The sequence below is a fragment of the Zootoca vivipara genome, chromosome 2, assembly GCF_965207765.1.
Source record: "Zootoca vivipara chromosome 2, rZooViv2.hap1.1, whole genome shotgun sequence".
Classification (NCBI taxonomy): domain Eukaryota; kingdom Metazoa; phylum Chordata; class Lepidosauria; order Squamata; family Lacertidae; genus Zootoca; species Zootoca vivipara.
Window position 1 is genome coordinate 10,554,869 of NC_142584.1, and position 18,331 is coordinate 10,573,199.

General features: G+C 43.1%; 1 protein-coding gene and 1 long non-coding RNA gene across 2 annotated transcripts; both read right to left on the minus strand.

Moving 5' to 3' along the window:
• Positions 1–3,208: 3,208 nt before the first annotated feature.
• Positions 3,209–6,763, minus strand: HOXC11 (homeobox C11). Its single transcript, XM_035100243.3, has 2 exons — positions 5,695–6,763; positions 3,209–4,227 (listed from the first exon to the last, which is right to left on the minus strand). Exons 1-2 carry the CDS (start codon positions 6,371–6,373, stop codon positions 3,995–3,997), a joined length of 912 nt encoding a protein of 303 aa, XP_034956134.1. The 5' UTR covers positions 6,374–6,763; the 3' UTR covers positions 3,209–3,994.
• A 3,391-nt stretch (positions 6,764–10,154) lies between these two features.
• LOC118076990 (uncharacterized) lies at positions 10,155–16,504 on the minus strand. Its single transcript, XR_004691589.3, has 3 exons — positions 15,818–16,504; positions 15,088–15,288; positions 10,155–14,278 (listed from the first exon to the last, which is right to left on the minus strand). It is a non-coding gene; the product is annotated as an uncharacterized LOC118076990 (long non-coding RNA).
• Between the last annotated feature and the right edge of the window lie 1,827 nt (positions 16,505–18,331).

An 18,331-nucleotide genomic window follows, 5' to 3' on the forward strand; every position in this document is an offset into this window, starting at 1 on the left:
GGGCACTTGTAAAACTTTTATGCCAAACAAAGTTATAAAAACTTTCCATGCGTTAAGATATCAAAAGGTTTATAACAATAATAAAGCTTGAATGTGTGCAGCTGGTGTGTGTGTGTGTGTGTGTGTGTGTGTGTGTGTGTGAGAGAGAGAGAGAGAGAGAGAGAGAGAGAGAGAGAGAGAGAGAGAGAGAATGCTAATATTCTAGCAATATTAAATCGCTGAGCAACTGAAGTAAATATTAAGTACCATAAACACCAGGCTTGGTTCGAAATCGGTATTTGTAATGCGTGAGTCCATATATATTCAAATGGGTGTCATGCGTGTGTGTGTGTATGTGTATATCCCACACCCACAAACCCACACCCACGTATCGCCGCCTGCTGCTGGACTCTTAACTCAGTAGGCGGGAACATTAAAAAAAAAACCGAAAAAAGAATCTGAGGGCCTTTCTGATTCCGGTTTATTACAAAAGGGTTAAAGGTGATGGACTTGACTCCATTGAAGTTCAAAGACATCATATATTCACATTTTTTGTTGTTGTTCTTGTGGTCTCCTTCGTCTCTTCCCCCCTTTAAACACAATGTGACCAACATAACGCTAGCGTATAAAGTACACTCGGCTATTAGGCTATATTGCCGCTAGATGCCTCGACTTCGGGGAGGGAAGGGAGGCAGAAGTGCATCTCAAGGCTAAAAAAATTACACCCCTGCTCCTAAATGGTACCCCCTCACTCCCCTAGCTAAATAGTCCCCTTCCAAAAGAAAAAGGAAAAACTCCGAAGAACATTAACGGGTTATCCCTACCTCGCACTGCTGCTTAATACCCTTGTAAAGTCCCACATGGTCTATAAACTTGGATTTTACAACTGGCATTCCATTTTAGCTCGAGAAAACTTTGAACTAGGCCTCCAGTTTCATTGTGTCGCAGCCCCAGCCAAAGACGTGGAAAAGGAGGTGGGATGGGGGTGCGGAGAGGAGAGGGGGAATGTTAGGAGTCGGAGCGTGTGTGTGTGTGTGTGTGTGTGTGTGTGTGTGTGCAAGGGGTGGGGTGGGGAGAAAATGGAAGAAAGCTAAGCAAAGACACCCTTATTTGTTTACTATTTACTGCGGAAGTCTTTTTCTATGGCCAGACGGTGGTAATTAAGGAAAAATTAAGCTGTTTAGTGCTGCAGTCTTTATTACAATGTCTAGACTAGTCGCCCCCTTTGTCCAGACAACGGCCGCAGTCACGGGGTATTGACTGGACTTTCTGACCTGGCGATATGCACCTTATTGCACCTACGTTTTAAGTTCCCCCCTAACCTTGGAAAAGTTTAGAAGTCGCCTATTAAAGAGAGACGGGCGCCTTTCTCCCCCATCAGAAGGATGCGCCATTTTGTTTCCTCTGACCGTTGGCTGTGAGTGGGGCGGTTGGCTCCACTTTTCTCCTAAGGGCTGTTTCGGACCTTCTCTGATCCACCTTGGGTTCCATGGCACTTCCAACACCCTTGTGTGCTCTGGGCACCACAAACCAAAGAATCGCCCATGACAAGGACATATTTACAGTAGACCTTGAGTGTCTAATCCAAGGAAGAGGGAGGTTATAGGCCCTACATCCCTATTCGCCAGACTCTTCAGGAAACAACCGCACCACCACACTCACGCACCAGGAGGAAGAAGGGAGAAAAACAAGTAAATGCAAAAATAAAGCAGTTTCCATCCCGTGTATGTATGTGCCTGTATGCCTGTTTATACACAAACACGCACATACCCCTATTATTATACACAATCTTTCCCCCTCATCTCTTCTAATGAGAAACATTCCTGTTAACATAACCCTTTCAGATAGCATCATGGTGAACTGGAAGATGGATCTATCAAGGAAGCTAAAGTTTCTTTTCTCTCTGCCTCTTTTCTTGCAAACGAAGCACATTTTTGTGGGTTTCCCCCATCGCTGACAAATCAAACCGAAAAGGCAACATCAAAGTATTTGCATTGCAAATGGTTGCATTTAGAAGCAACCCTCGAGGAACTCTCATTGCCTGTGAAGGAGAATATAATTTTGTTACTGCTTGCCCTTTAAGCTAGAGACACCTTCAGACACCAAATGTGAGTAACACGAGGATTCGTCAAGAATGAATTGGTAGATTTAGAGTAGGAGACAGACTGACCACTCAGAATTGTTATAGTCTTCAGCAGCACACAATTTTTAAAAAATGCATTCAACTAGTGAAAGCATATTCCAGCGCATTTCCTTATCACTGTGAAGAAAATTACATTTATTTAACGAAGGGAGGAGTCGTAAACGTAAAATTGCGCTTCTGTCCCTATGTCTGTGAGTTGAACTTGTTTTTGTTTAAGAGAAGGAATTAAGTACTTGACTTTGCATTTGTGCATTGCAAGAGGCAAAAGGGGAGGGGGAGGTACTTTATCCTTGACATTACGAAAATTTCCGCTTCTTTTGTGTTTGCAATCAGAGATGCGCTCATTAGCAGCCATCACATTAGTTGTGCTTTCTAAAAAGAAAAAAGAAAAAAAGCACGTTGCAATATTGCTCATTAACCACCAATTTCAGCATATTGCAATATATTTCTCTTCCAGGGTGGGGTGGGGGGGAAGGGAAAAGAAATAAAAAGATTAACTACATTGGGAAAACAGACAAAGACATCTGGAGCCAAGCACAGAGCTGTATTATTGGGCCAAGAAATTCTTATAAATTTGAATGCAATGATGAAAACAATGAACTCCACAACAAATGTCTAGTTAAACGCAGAAGGTTCATATTAATTTGGCTATATCATATCGCATATGTATGTGTGCGCATATATGTATGTATGCATGCATGCGTAGGCACACACACACACACAATTTAACCATTTGGCCATAGGAAAGTCCATACCACGTTGACCGCAATGAGTCTTTTAAGAGGGAAATACTAATAAAATGGTCAAATAAAATCATAATGTAGAACAGCTTGAAATGTCTTTATTTGCCACAGAATTTCACAGAGTTTCCCGGGATTCACTTCTTTACATACACAAAGATTTATTTATAATTGTGGTTGTTACTGTTGTTCTTGTTCTTGCTGCTGCAGTTTGGTCTCCCACGTCCAGGAAAGAAAGGGAAAAAAGCATTTACATACCATTTAAGAGACAGTTATTGCGAATTTATTGTAGTCCATTCCCCATTCCCCCCCCCCGCCCACCCACCCCCACCCCTACCCTCTCTCCAGATGCAAAGAGGGAAAGAAAGAAAGGGGGGGAAATCAAACCTGGGACTGCATAGAATATGAATATATAAAAGATACATGAGGGAATCAGTGTAAATAACATCCTTATAGTGATACCAATTCTTGGACAGGTTATTTAAATTAGATCTCAATGAACAACAGTCCTTGGCATGTACAGCAGTGGAACCCTGATGGAGTGGAGTGCGTGTGCACGGATGAACACGTGTGGGTAGATACACACACACACACCACATCTGCACGGACACTCAGACAAAGCCCTCCTCCCAACCGAAGACTTTGGGAGGCGCTTTTGCGTAGATGCATCATCAACTTGCATATCAAAATAAGGAGAAGTGGGTGCATACTGTCGTGAACACAGCACTGTAGTTTCCTCCAACGAACATAGATGACTTAAGTGACGATGATGATGATGATGATGATGATGATGATGATGATGAACTGAACAGAACAAAACAAAACAAAACACCGATGATGAAAATAATTCCATTTCTTCAAGACTAAACGTTAAATTAAAAGTTCATACAGTATTCAAGTCCTTTCAACGTTTAGGTAATCGGGGAAAGTGTATAAACCCTGAACCAGGTCCCAAACATACAAATATAAGAAAGGACTGAGAAGGTTGGAAACTCTGAGGGTTGCTTGAAGACTCCACAGTCAAACCGTGCTTGCGACGTCCCTTCTTCATACACAGAATACTTCAACGAGCATTTATTTTTTATTTTTTATTCTTATATATATATATGTATATATAATATACAAAAGAGGTTCACAATAAGGGATTTCCAGAGAAATACTGCAGGCGGTCTCTGCTTAGTTTTTTTTCTTTCATCCTTCTGTTCTGAAACCAAATTTTAACTTGTCGATCAGTGAGATTCAACATTCTGGAGAGCTGCAGCCTTTTTTCTTTGTTTATGTAGACATTGAAGAAAAATTCTCTCTCTAGCTCTCTGATTTGGAATTTCGAATAGGGACATCGCTTCTTTCTTGTGCGGGGGGCACCTTTAGGGGGGAGGGAGGGAGAAAAATATAACCAGGAGGGAGTGAAAACAACTAAGCAAATGACAATAACCCCAATAAACCCCCCCCCCCGCCGCCGTCACCAAAAGCTCAAATGCATAGCTCCTCTCTCACACGCACACCCATCTGGAAGCACATCCTACGGCCATGTGTAACATCCTAACAGACATGTGTACCACAACACAGCCATGAAGACAGCCTTTCCTGTTTCGAGCCCATGATCATTTCCCCCCTGTTTTGGGGGGCTTTTCCAAAGGGATTCCTGAGTGCAATAATCAACAATAACTGCTGGGGGAAGGAAGCCGGGGAAGCAGCTGGGAAGCACACACGTTCAAATTGCAAATCTGCCGCCTTTCTTAAGAAGAGTCAGCAGGAGCGACGTTAGAACTATGAGGGCTAAGAATTCTGCTCTGCATAAGTTTTTGATTATTAGGGAACGCCACCCTCCAAATACATTCAGCACACACATACACAGAGAGAGAATCAAAGCAACATATCTGAGCAGTCAAAAAAGGGAAGCAATGTGTTCCCCAAGGCAGCAAACAGAATTGCAAATACAACGTGGGCGCGCGCCTGGGTGTGTGTCTGTGTGTAAGTTCATGCAGGACTTAGCGTTCCTTTAATCTATGAATGAAAAATAAATAAACATCCATGGTGCATTTGCTTGATCAGTTGCTTCGATTTAGGGTTGTTGTTGTTGCTTTAAAAATGAAAATAAACCCACATATATATGAAAATCTAATAGTATCTGAGTAGGCTATATTAAAATATACTTAAAGTGTGTGTGTGTGTGAGAGAGAGAGATAGTGTGTGTGAGTGTGTGTGTGATAAACACATTTAATAGCAAAATAAACATTGTCTATTTGAAAAGAAATCACCCAAGGAACTACGCCTAAGCAATGCAATTTGCAGGAAGAAAAGCAACAACAAGAGCAAAAACAACAACACGGGATGCACTGAGGACGTGTAAATCGTTGCATTCCCTTTCCCCACATTCATAGCAATATAGATGTATATTTGAATTTCTGCATGCATTTTCAATAGGGGAAAAATAACACTACCCGCCCCCCCTCTCGCTCGCGTGCATCTCTCAGTGCCTCCTCGCGAGGACAGGAAGCAAGAGCAGTGTTCTGCCCAATTGCCTTTTACCCTCAGAAGCCCGGGACCAAATCCTTTTAAAATGCTCATGTAAGTTCATGATCAAAGTTAATATTTGTCACCATGGTGTGCTTTTAAAATTTCACAGACTCTGAGATACTGTGTCTGCGCCTAACATCTCCATTTTTCTCAAAGAGCCTTTCCCATCGTAAAAATTCTTCTCGTTGCAAGAAAGAGCTTTGTAGGTTATAATAAAATCCTTTGAATGCTTATAAAACTCCACATAAAATTTGACCGACAAAACAGCGGGCTAGTCCCTTAACCTTTCCATTTACTGCTTTCTCTACCTACTCGAGTTGCTGGTTTTGCTCCCTTCCTTGTTGACAGAGGAGGATGAAGCTGAAGAGCCCGGGTTGGTGTTTTCTTCCTCGTCTTCCGGGTCTACGCCTTGGTCGCCGCGGGATGACAGCGCGGTGGGCTGGGAGTCGGTCTCCAGCTTGCTCTCGGTCTTCTGCAAACAGGTCTCGGGCGGGTTCTCGGTGGAGCAGTAGGCGTTTTCGAAGAACCGGTCGAAGCCTTGCGGGAGGACACTGTTTTTGTTCATGCTGGAGTAGAAGCCCGTGGAAGCCGGGTGGTTGGAGCTGGGGTGGTGGTGGTGGCTGTACACGCTTTCGTTTTTCATTAGCATTTCGGTCATGGTGGAAGGCGGGAGGCAATCCCTGTGCATCAGATCTTCCGCGGAATAACACGAGGCGTAATTGCTTCTATGGTGCCATTTATTCGAGGGGTCTAGCCCGTAGGAAACCTCTCGCACTGGCTGCACTTGAGAGAGGTTAGTGGAATAAGGGTAGGAGATTTGGCGAGAGGGGCCCTGTGGCAAGAAAGATGACACAGTTGAAAATTCTGGGACGTAATAGGTGCAGCTGGGGAGGTAGAGATTGGAAGCGCAACCTGCTCTCTCTCCAAAGTCAGCACTCCGCTCTTTGCGCGACTGGGAGCAGAAGTTTCCTAGGTTCACTGAGTTAAACATCTTTCTCCTTTTCTTGCTCCTATAGATAGATGTTTTGGATCCGATGTGCAGAGGGGGAAAAATTTGGGAAGGCGAGATGACGCGCTATCCGTCTTAGTCGCTCTCTCCAGGACACGTGATCCAAAGTAGATATTGTCATATATCAGTTTGGAGCACTTAGAAGCGTAGGAGTGGTTCACTTAGGTAAGATCTCAGAGGTTCAAACGATTGGTTTTCAAACACCGCAGAAACATTATGAAAATCAATCGCAGATTTGTATTCATTTTCTTCCAGGCACACCCCTTGTAAGCATTCAAAGCAGATAGCGGGGGGATGGCTGGTGAAGTTCTCTCTCTCTCTCTCTCTCTCTCTCTCTCTCTCTCTCTCCTTCTCCTATTTGGATTTTGCTTTCAGTTGTTCAGGAGGATTCAGATATGGGGTTGGGTGGGGGTAGCTCAGGGGTGGAGGAGGCGAGGGAGGGTCTAAAGGATGTGTTAACTGTAATTTTTCCTCTCTTACTTTTTTTTTAGGGGTTCTTTCCATGCAAGTCACATTTTAGGCATGATCAGACATATTCTTTTATTTCCCTTTTTCTTCTTCTCTTCTCTGTCTTTTTTCTTTTCTTTTTTAAAAAATGTGGATTCAACTGTTAGAAGCCCAGGGGACTGGATAAAGATTCTTCAGTAAGTTTTCAAACATTTCTCAAAATCTTGCTCCAGGAGTCCAGTCCGGGACACATCTCCATGTAGTGGGTGTGGGTGGGAACTTTGGAACAGATAGGTATATAGGGGAGCAGCTGGCAAGTTTCTCAGGTTTATTATTTACTTAGATGCCTATGTATGGATCTCAGGTAGGCATAGGGACACCTAATCTGTCAAAGAGAAAGCACACCTCCTGCAGCATATCCCAAATATGCGAGGAGCAGAATAAACTTCGCAACTTTTCTAGGGGTTTAAGCCCGAACCTGAACCCTCTGAAGCATGGGGGCTTAATGACTTCAGAGTATTGGAATTAGGGAGGATACATCAGGACATAGGACTAATAAATATTCGAAAGCCCCCTTTAACGTTTGGTTAAATATTTATTATGTAAGAGTGGTACATTGAATATTTAATGCAGCTGTTTATTGTCAATCAATGTATGTTCACGGTGCCTTGCGACCTTTATTCTGCCAGCGAAAGAAAAGGCAGAGGGGTGCAGTGAAAAAATAAATAAATAGGATTCTTATTAAAGTCATTTGTCCTTGTATTGTGTGCTCTTGGAGTCTCTCACCGCCCACCCTGTAATTCCCTTCAGATTTTTAAAGCTGAAAGAAGGAATATTTGTAAAAGGTGTCTTGTAGAACATTCCTCCTGACTTTCAGACAATTGCTAACCTAAAGTGTCTTCTTTCAGTCATGATACAGAAAGCCATGCTATAAAGGCGTTCAGAGAATATTGACAGTTGATAGAGGCTGCTGGCATATCCAGTAAAGTCCCCCTAAACAAAAGGATGCGTGCTTAAAACTCTTCTGCCTTTCAGATGATCTGGAGCACACATCACACAGGCTCATCAAACAGATTTTGTGCCTGAATTGACAACTTTTTCATTATTTTTTTTTAAAAGGTCCTGCAATTGATCTGCAAAGAAATAAATAAAAATGTTTAGTTTCCACCTGATGCAAAATATCTCCAATATTTTGTTGTCTTTTTGCTCTCACCTCTGCCTTTATTTCTGTTTTTAATTCACTTTGCTCTCTTCAAATAAGTGTGTGTGCCTGCCTGCGTGTGTGTGTGTGTGTGTGTGTGTGTGTGTGTAGGACCCAACAACTTTGCTTTGTTTACATAGAATCCTCCCGCCTTAATCTCCATCGCTGGCTCCAGTTTTGGACAGTTTAAAAGCCTCATAACAAAATTCACACAGCATCAGGAGGGCAAAATGACTTTACTAGTGATATCCTGTCAATTCGTGTTGCAGTAAATTAAACTCTCAGGAACAAATAACAAAGTCCAGGAACATGGCGGGCTGGTAAATAAGAATATGTGGGAACTGAGAGGTTGTTGTTTTTTAACGCTATGATTTTTGTGGTTGTGAACTTTTCCTTTGGGTAAGCTTTGAACAAATCCTTAAGAAGAAGAAAAATCTAAGAACTTGTGATACAAAATGAGACGCTCTGCGATGACCTCATTTGCCCCATAATTCATTTTAATTTGGGAGGCTCTTTTTACTTTTAAAACCACCAGGTCGAGTTTAGTCAGCAGGTAGAACAGATACCTAAGCAGTCTGCAGCGACGAAGACGCCCCAGGAAAGGAAGGGCCATCTGCTGAAACCAAAAAGGGAGGATGAGGTTAATGAACAGAATGACTGAAACAAAAAAAATGCTTTTTGGTCACGGGGAGGAAACTGACTATATCGGACAGGAGATCAAAATCTTTAAAGGTCGTGTGTGACTCGGGACTGAAGCATAGCCTTAAAAACCACAATGGGACTTTAATAGGGTGGGTTTGTTTCGAATCCAGAGCCTTCCTAAGTGATCCTACAGACAAAACCTAAACAAAACATGGCAGCTCTCTCTCTCTCTCTCTCTCTCTCTCTCTCTCTCTCTTGTGAAACCCTCTGATCAACCTGTCCTTTTAATTTTATAAGCCTACGGGCGATGTTCTTCGCTTTCGATTGTTCTGCGTCTTTGGACGTAGGGTGCCTCCCCCGCAGAGGGTTCAGATAAGCGCGCCTCCAGGTTCCAAATCACTCTGAGCCTCCTCACCATACACCTCTGCGCATGGGGAAGAAGAGATGGGTGTGTGTTGTGTGTGGGGGGGGTGGGGGGCAGGAATAGTGCAAGGCTTCTGCAGGGATGGTCTGTTTTGGCTCTCTCCTTCGCTCTGCCGTTTATGAGTTGGATTCTGCTTTAGACACAAACTTTTAATTAAAGTGTCAGGGAGCCTTTAACTACCCCTTTTTACGCAGCAATATTCATGCTAACTACAAACTAATAAAAATATTGTTTACGGGGATCATTATTTTTCTCCACTTCTTCTTACCAAACACTATTTTTTGAACCTGGGGAACTGAAGAAATTTTCAGTGCTGGGTGCTGTTTCGGAACGGTTCTGCAACATCTCTTGCAAAGTGAGTTGCGCCCGCCCATTCCCCCCACCTCTTCTTCTTTATTCCTTCTTCCCCCTTTTCCTGGTGGTGCAGAAATTTCTCCTGTGTCTCATCCGGCTGCATTGGTGGCGAGCAGAAGGGGTCTAAAGCGGGTGGCTGTTGAAAGCATGTGGGGTATAACACACAGGATATCTCCTCTAGGTGTGCGAATAATTTATTGCTCTTAATAGGTAGATATAAGCTCAAGCGAGCCCCAGTGCCGTTGTGTTTTTTAAAGCCCGGTTTAAAGTATAGGATTTGTCGGCTTCCTGCGAAGAAGCACAGAAAAGACAGCTGTGGAGCCACAGCACTTGAATTTGAACCACCAAAGTCAATTCCCTGACTACCATAAAACAGAAGAATGAAGGCTGGAAGTCTCACATTCCTTTTGGTCTCCACTTTAAAAAAAAATGAAACAACACAAAAACCCCAACAGCCCATTGAGCATAAAGGCAAATAAACCTTAGAGTTATTTGAGTGCTTTAGTCGTTGGTAGATTTCATCTTCACAGACAAGAAATACTTTTTTAAAAACTTTTTTTAAAAATTAGTTGTCTAAAAACCCTCTTTAATATATATGGGAAGGAAGAAGAAGGAATAAAAGGAAAAACCTTTCAAAGTAGGTGCGTTGCGACAGTGTCTCCCCAAGTTGTGTGAATCACTATGAAGATGCATAAGAAAGAGCAGATCAGGCAGAGAGAACAGGGTTATGTCAATTGCCAGCCAGAGCTTCCTAGGTGTAATTAGACATATGTATATATTCACCCGGCTGGTTGTTTGTGGCTCGCCAAGTGTACTTCAACATGGCATTGCTGTGTTAATCAGGCAATACATTCCCTTCTTCTGTTGCAGGGTCATTTGCCCGACAGAACCAAGATCACACTATAAACACATCCCAGTATTTTTGTTTTTGTTATTATTATTTAGGCAGAAATTTGTATCCACGTGGACAAGACTTTCTAGGAAACGTACTTTTGTGTGGGTAAAATGAACTTTGAAAGAACCCAGCTCCGATTATAGTTGTGGCGGGTTTGGCCAAAGAAATGTTCCCATCGTGGTCAGGACTCCGGTCTCTGGGTTTGTTTGTGTACATTAAGCGAATCAAGACTGAACGGTACATGATGGCCAAGGCGGGTTTGGGCATAACTAACAAACATTTGCCAACTAGTCTATGGACGGCAAAGATTTGTAGGTGGCCTCCAAACTCGCCTTGGATCTCATATAAACTAGTTTCATCACCCTCTTATCAGCTTGGGAGATAAATTAATATATGTAAATCAGTGCAAATTTCGATTAATGCTTTCATTCAGAGATCGTCATACGGGTCTCTCTTTTAGAAATGTGCAGACTAGATATATAAATGCACATAGACTACCTTCTAGAACATGCATAAATGTAGATATTCTAATCCAAATCTCTATTTTTCTATCTCCCAGCATCTCAATCAGAGGCACATGTACTACCCAACCCTAAAGATTTTCCTAGGGATAAATGGGGTCACGAAAATGTTGTTTACATCTTGCCTTTTGGCCTTTTCTTGGCGTATTTCCCCCGAATTTCAGAATGAAGCGGACGCCCCTAAGGTATTTCTACGGCCTAGAATAAGATAGGTTCTCTATACAGGGGCTGAAGGATTACTTTTGTGAGGTTTGGGGATGGGAAGCCACCCGAACATTTCAAGCAGCCGTTTTCGCATGCCTTCTTTGGGCCAAAGAACCCCAAACTTCTGACGCTTTAGGATTGTGACCTGTAAGTCTTCAGCGATGCAGCTCACTGGAAGCAACTGAGCCCCACTGAATCCTATGCAAGTGACTTACAAGTGAATTTGTTTGGGATAACAGCCTAGGAATGATTTTTTTTTTCGTGCAACAGCAATGCAATTACTTCCCAAGGAAAAATAAAATACCCCGATGTATTTAAACCAAGCCAAAGGGTACTACAAACCTTTGCCAGCAAGCAGATTATCCTCGACTGCTTGTGTGTTCAGGAAATCCGGGGCCAGAGACAATAGCTACAAGTAGGAAGCTCTTGGAAAATATTATTGTCCCCCAATGGCAAAGATAAATTTAATTGGATATAAGCCAGCCTACTAAAGACGACTTCATAAGCTGCTAACGATTCAAAGCGGGGAAGCGGGGAGGAGGAGAATGTTTCAGATCTTCCACAGGCCAGGGTTGCAAGTTCAAAATCATGTGGACCCAATAAAGATAAAAGCTGATAAGCGGTATGCTTCCCAGCCACACGCAAAGTCAACAGTGAGCAGTATAGCTGCGCTGAGGGATGCCCTGACTAGATGCCCCACGCAGAATTCTCCTCTGCGCATTATTGGGGTAATATAAACCATCATAATTGGGAGGATTGCAAATGATACTTGGCATATTGCAATGAATAATAAAGTGCAGTGACTGCTCAGTGGGGTCTGATCCTATGCACACAAGCAAGTTCAATTGAGGCCCATTGTCTACATAGGGTTGCTTGGCTTTGCTCCCAATAAAAACGTGCTTTGGGTTGCGCCATATCAATATACATGTAAGGATCGTTAGGTCAGTTCCACTAGTTAGCAAGCTAGAAGCGAATAAAAGGAACTCTTGCACCAACATATTTGGCCGACCCCTCCAGCCCAGACACACTATGCTACATATATATGCTACAAAGCCAAGTTCATTGGAGTTTGCCAATGGCTTATTCCGCTTTCCAAATGAAAGGGGACCTAGTAATTCACCCAAGAAGCCAATTTTCGGTGTGTTTCAGGTTCCTTTCAAAAAGAATAGCTGCACTGAATTGTGTTCAAAAGAAAATAACAAAGAAAGTGGGCCATTGACCAACATAATACACAAACATTTTAAAAGCACCCAACGTTTTAAATAATAAAAAATTCTACAACACGCAGAGAGTGAATAGACTTGCATATATTTAAAAAATGCTTTATTGTCTGGATGAGGTTCTCGGGATGTGGATCATCAAGTCCCATCTAAGGAAATTTTGCTTCGCTTGAAAGTCCAGTTTTATTAGCAAATATATCCGTACGCACGATATAAGCTTTATTGTAACGGGATAACTTCTTATTAGATTGTGTGAAGGAAGCCATAGCAGCCACTGTGAGTGAGATTTTGCGAAAAGGGTTTTAACTATATGAAATATTCTGCTTTTGGTTGTGTGCATGAGCTGGATGTTTTTTAGTGTACCTTGATACCTACATTTCTTTCATTTCAGCCAGCAGGCAGCCTTGTTCCCATCAGACACACCGTGATCAAAGTGAAATCTCAACGTTTTTGCAGGGGAGGGGCGGAAAGAAACTTCAATAGCTTACCCGCTCCCCGTTGTAAGTCAGTAGTGCTGGAATCAACCCCAGTATCCACATTTATCAGAATAAAATGAAACAGAATGCCTGGGATAGTTATGTGGTGACATTCTGCAAACATAGAAACCAGCTATAAGGAATGCTCATTACTTCAGAGCGCCTTTTGGCAATGCTATGAAATATCAGCCTCTTTGTTTGCATGGGGACATGTGCGCGTGCGCAAGGCAGTCTCTCTCTCTCTCTCTCTCTCTCTCTCTCTCTCTCTCTCTCTCTCTCTCGTGAAATGTAAGTGTCCCTCAATATATGCATATGCAAACAGTTGAAAGTAACTTGATAGCCCACAAGTGCATCTCCAGACATCAATTGTTGGAAATTCGCATGAAATGCAACTACAAACGCATGTCTCTATCTGTGCTTTTTGTTTTGTTTTCAAATCTCGTGAATTATTATGTCTCATGGTTTCTAGAAATTAGCGGTAGATGAGTTACTTTCAGTGGGGTACAAGATCTAAATTATCCAGTAAAGATCCAGATTCTGTCCTTTAACAATAAAGTTGCAAGGGGGTGAGTGCAGTAATGCATTTAACTTTCAATCGTGTGCATTCCCTTGGAAAGCCTTCTTGAAATCTCAAATTCTATTTCTAAAATGAGGTACTTAGTTTTTAAAAATTACTCGGAACAAAACTCAGATACTGTATTTCTCTGCATGCCGTTCCACTTATGAAGTCGAATTATTGTGGTCACGATCCGGTCGCAGTAAAATCCCACCAATGTCACTGAGGGACATACTTTATTCACACACACACACTGAACTTAATTTAAAAGTGACCGTCTTTGGCTGGATCGTGCCTTTGACTATTTACTTGTATTACAGCTGTCGCCCTCCCCATTTTTATGCCCTCTTTTTATTAAATACCAGACGTCTATAATCTCTCTCTCTCATCTCTCCCCCTCCCTCTCTCTTTATACATATATACATATATACATACATACATATAGAGTGACTTACTAAACAGAAATTTTAAATATCTGGTTTCTTAGTAACTTTATATTGCTTTAGTTATTGACTTCCTCCTACTAGGATTCAGAACCAAACAAAGTGCTGTTTGATGCTTCTATTCTCTCCCTCACTCGCACATTCCACCATTCTGCTTTCTTTATCAGACATACTCCCTTTGGGACTTCTTCAAAACTGCTATTCTGTGTCTGCATATAACAGGATATTTTTTTACAGTAAGGAGTTTAGGAACTCACATGGTCTCATTGTCCATTTCAGTAAGCGAGAGGGATGGCTGTAGGGAGACCAAATCCAAAATTGTGCGTCCACTCCACGCTGGAAAAGGATGCAGATTTGTTTGGCTTTGTTCTTAAAATACCTTTAAATGCTAGTAGCGCGATACTAAATATTTTAAACTCGGAGTTCCCGTTGACTTCAAGGATGTGCACATAATGATGTCTCCTCATAGTGACTCGTTTCGTAGGGAACATTGCAAGTAGGCTGCTGTTCAAAACAAAAATAAAGCAACGCTAATTGATAATGTGGGATGGAAAGGACAAGTATATTTCGTGTTGATTTTTATTTTTAAAAAAGTACAAACAGAGGTCGTCTTTTTTTAGGTGGAGTCCTGCTTACCAATTTCCTCTGCCATGCAGGGCAAACGAATGAAAAAAAGCTCTCCTGTGCCTTCTGCGCCACGCAGAAATACCAAAACAAACAAATAAACAAACGGGACTGGAAGTTCATAACGGGGAAGAACTGCAGATAGCGCTGCAAATGCACATCTGGCATTAGTCTGGGAAGAGCCACACAAGCGCGCGCGCGCGCTGTATATATCAAGCGGCTTTGGAAACTGTCACTGGGAAATCTGTTCATTTTCTCTAATTGACTAGGAGCAGGATTGTTGTTATATTCCTCGCCCACCCCACAACAATATCCTTGCTAAGCAGCACGCACGAACGCCGGGTGTCAAGACAATATAAATGATATTGGGGGGTTTTTTTTGTTCGGAAGCGTTGCGGCACTGCCGCCGCAGCTCAAAACATAGCGGTAGTATCCGCTACCACTATAGAGGAGGGCCATAGACCCAGGCGAAATTTATAGCGGCCCCGGCGTTGCGGTTATGATTTTGCTATAATATTACTTGGGAACAAAGTCCCATTGATTCCCTTGGAAATCTACTCTCTTGCAAGGGCGTGGGCTTTTTGTTTGGTTTGCTGCTTTCCCGCCCTCACCCCCACTGTCCCCACCGCACTCCCACGTCGCTGCCAATACGAGGAGAAAATGGGAAAGGGGGGGGGAAGAGAAGCTACCTGGATAACCCAAAATTATGGGTTGACCTCGATCGAGATTTAATTCTCATGCTCCCCTCCACCATCTTGCGGTAGTAAGGAAGCGAACCTGCTCTTCTCCTCCGTCTCAGCCAAAACAAGGACTCCAGCCATTTTTCATATGTTTCCTTATCTTTCACCATAATGAGAACAGCTTTGCCATTGAGAGGGAGGGGGCGCTTTCTTTTGGGGGGTGGGTGGGAAGCGAAGGAAGGAAGGAGGAAATAAATAAATAAATAAATAAATAAATAAAGCCTCTTTATTCACCCACTAGCCACCCACTTTCGCCTCTCTCTCTTTTTTATTTCTTCCCTTTCCCTTTCCCTCTGCTCCACCACCCTCCAGCCCTTATCCCAGTCGCGATATCACCTTATCGGTTCAATCTATGTAAAAGACCACCCACCCACTCCCCTCTTTAACCTCCGAATCACTGGCAGATCTCCTCTGCGCAATTAGGCCCGTTCTGGGACCTCGGACGGACAACCTGTGATATAACAATGTCTATAATCCAGCCTTCCACAGTAGGCAGGCTGCTCAAGACTTTGCAGGATCTCCCCTCATTTCCGCTCTTATTAATTTCAGGCGCTCTGATCTATCCACCCCCATCCCTCCCACCTCCTCCTTTATTTAAAGATTATACGATTAAAACAAGAAAATCTAAACCCTCCTTTCCCTTATCCCCTCCCTGCCCCCATTCTCCCCCTCTCCTTACCGAGCGAACTTCATTGTTTTCTGGAGGAAACAGTAATGTTGAGACATTAAACCCTAATTGGGCTTTTCTTTATGACGTTTAATTTCCTCCACCGCAGACGTGTTTGCATCTTGCTGAAAGAGGAGTTGTTTGAAGTCTGCAATCCCGGAGGGGGGGTGGAGAGGGAGGGAAAAAAACTTTCCAAGCAGCGGTCGTCATGCGGACTTCTGGTCTCATTCCCACAAAGTCTCACCCTCAATGCACCCCCCACAGCCTTCTTCTTGATCGTTGCATTCAGATAGCAAGCCCCCCCCCAAAAGAATGGTGATGTAAAAGAGAGGGGGAAATGGGCCGGGGGGGGTGTTTAAAAAGAGAGACAGAGACCCATATGTTTACTTGGGTAAGAAATGCGATGGCCATTTAGCTCTGTTGTGACAAATCCATGAAAATGGAGGACCGCCGTATACCATATAAGGTAGGATGCTAACTTGACCTTCACTTTGTAATGGCGGCCCCCGCCCACCCAGACAGACTGTTGTAAACAGAAGTCATCCGACCAAAAAAAAAGAGAGATTAGCACCGGGCAGGCAAGGTCTCACAGAATTGCTAACACATTTGCTGGTTTTTAAGCTGCGGCAAACGAGGTACAATATTCTCTGAACTACAGTAGGGGACGGAGTGGGAGTGGGGGATGGGGATGGAGGAGGAAGAGGAAGAGGAAGAGGAAGAGGAAGAGGAGGAGGAAGAAGAAGAAGAAGAAGAAGAAGAAGAAGAAGAAGAAGAAGAAGAAGAAGAAGAAGAAGAAGAAGAAGAAGAAGGAGGAGGAGGAGGAGGAGGAGGAGGGGCGGGCCTCATCATTGGAGATCAACAAAGGTCTCCCCAGATGTTTAGTTTGGTGTATTAAAGGGTTGTTAAGAGGGGATCCTCCAACGCTGGGCTTCGTATAGATTACAGCGTTCGGAGCTGTTGTTGTTGAATGTGGCCTTGAGGTAGAGCGAGGGTGACTGGGTGGGGGGTGGCTGGCGCTTCTCCTAATGATTTTTTCTGTCCAGATTCTTTTAAAAAACAGCATTTTTTTATTATGATGACGAGGACGGACGATTTACGAATTCACTCTAATTTTAATGCAGGAGGTCATTCAGAAAATCGCCTCTGCTTTTATTTAAATCTATAGAATGTTTTGTTTACGGCAATCTGAAATCGAAAGTGTTAAAAGAAAGCGCGTGTACCCTTCTCCTTCTTTCCTTTTTAAGGAAGGCAACGAGAGTCTTCTGACTCGCCATTTCCGCAGCAGCCAAATCACAACAATGGCAAAAAGTTTATCAGAGTGCAGAAAATAGGTTTAGTTTTGCTTTTCGAAATGTAGTGTTTGGGCCCAGGAAAACGCTCGATTGTCAGTGAGGGGAGTTCAGCCTTGTATGGTGGCGGCGGCTGTTTTGTGGGGGGGCGGGGGCGGGGGCGGTATCGAGACTGTACCTGATCATATAATATAATTTATTTAACATAAATTTTTGCGTGTCAGTTACCTCGACGTAATGGAGCGCTATCGATAGACGGGTCATGGATCCCGATCCACTGCACGTATTAAGCGAATGTCTCCATTTAAGTAATTTTACTCCCCTTTAAACCAACCGAGTAATAATGGCTACCAAGTTACTGCATCTTTCACAAACTCAGAACTTTTAAAATCAGCGCTGCATACCGCCAGTCGTTTATATAGATGAGTATCTAGGAAGGGCACGACCAAAAACCAATTAATTTCAGTGAGGAAAAATTAAGCACGTGCTTAATCGACAACAAGGGGACTTACAAGCGCTTCACTTTGACTGGATCCTGCCCTTTCAGGAATACTATCTGGTATCTGAAGAAGTGTGCATGCACACGAAAGCTCATACCAAAATATAAACTTAGTTGGTCTTTAAGGTGCTACTGAAGGAATTTTTTTATTTTGCTTCGACTCAGACCAACACGGCTACCTACCTGTAACTAGGAATACTATAGGTATTGATAGGCTGATATTGTATCCCTACATTCTGACGCAGATAACTGGCATAGCGAGTGTTTGTTTGTTTGTTTGTATGTTTATTTGTGTGTGCGCGCGTGCGTGGATATACACAACGTTCTAATCAGACTCATCATAAGCATGAAAAAGGGTGAACGTGTTCGAGTCTCTGTCGGCAACACAACCACTTATTGCCCGGTCTTGGCGGGCTAATCGTCGCCTTCATTTCAAAGCTGCCCGCTCCCTTTGATTTTAGTAGCAGCAGCTACTGGAAGGTGTGTTTGTGGGTGTTAAAGCCTGTACCTCTAAGACGGAGTACATGCATTCTCCTTTGTAATTTTACATCCAGAGCTCTGGATTTGTTCCTTTGAATATTGATTCCTTTATTCCTATGGCTGCTTTGTATGGCCCCCTCGCTGCCCCGAAAGTTGCACTACCACGCAAATGCATGCAGAATGCGCAAATATTTTGCCCCCACTCAGTCAGGAATTCTCGAGGGACACAAGGGGTGCCGGTTAGCAGGACTTTGCTGA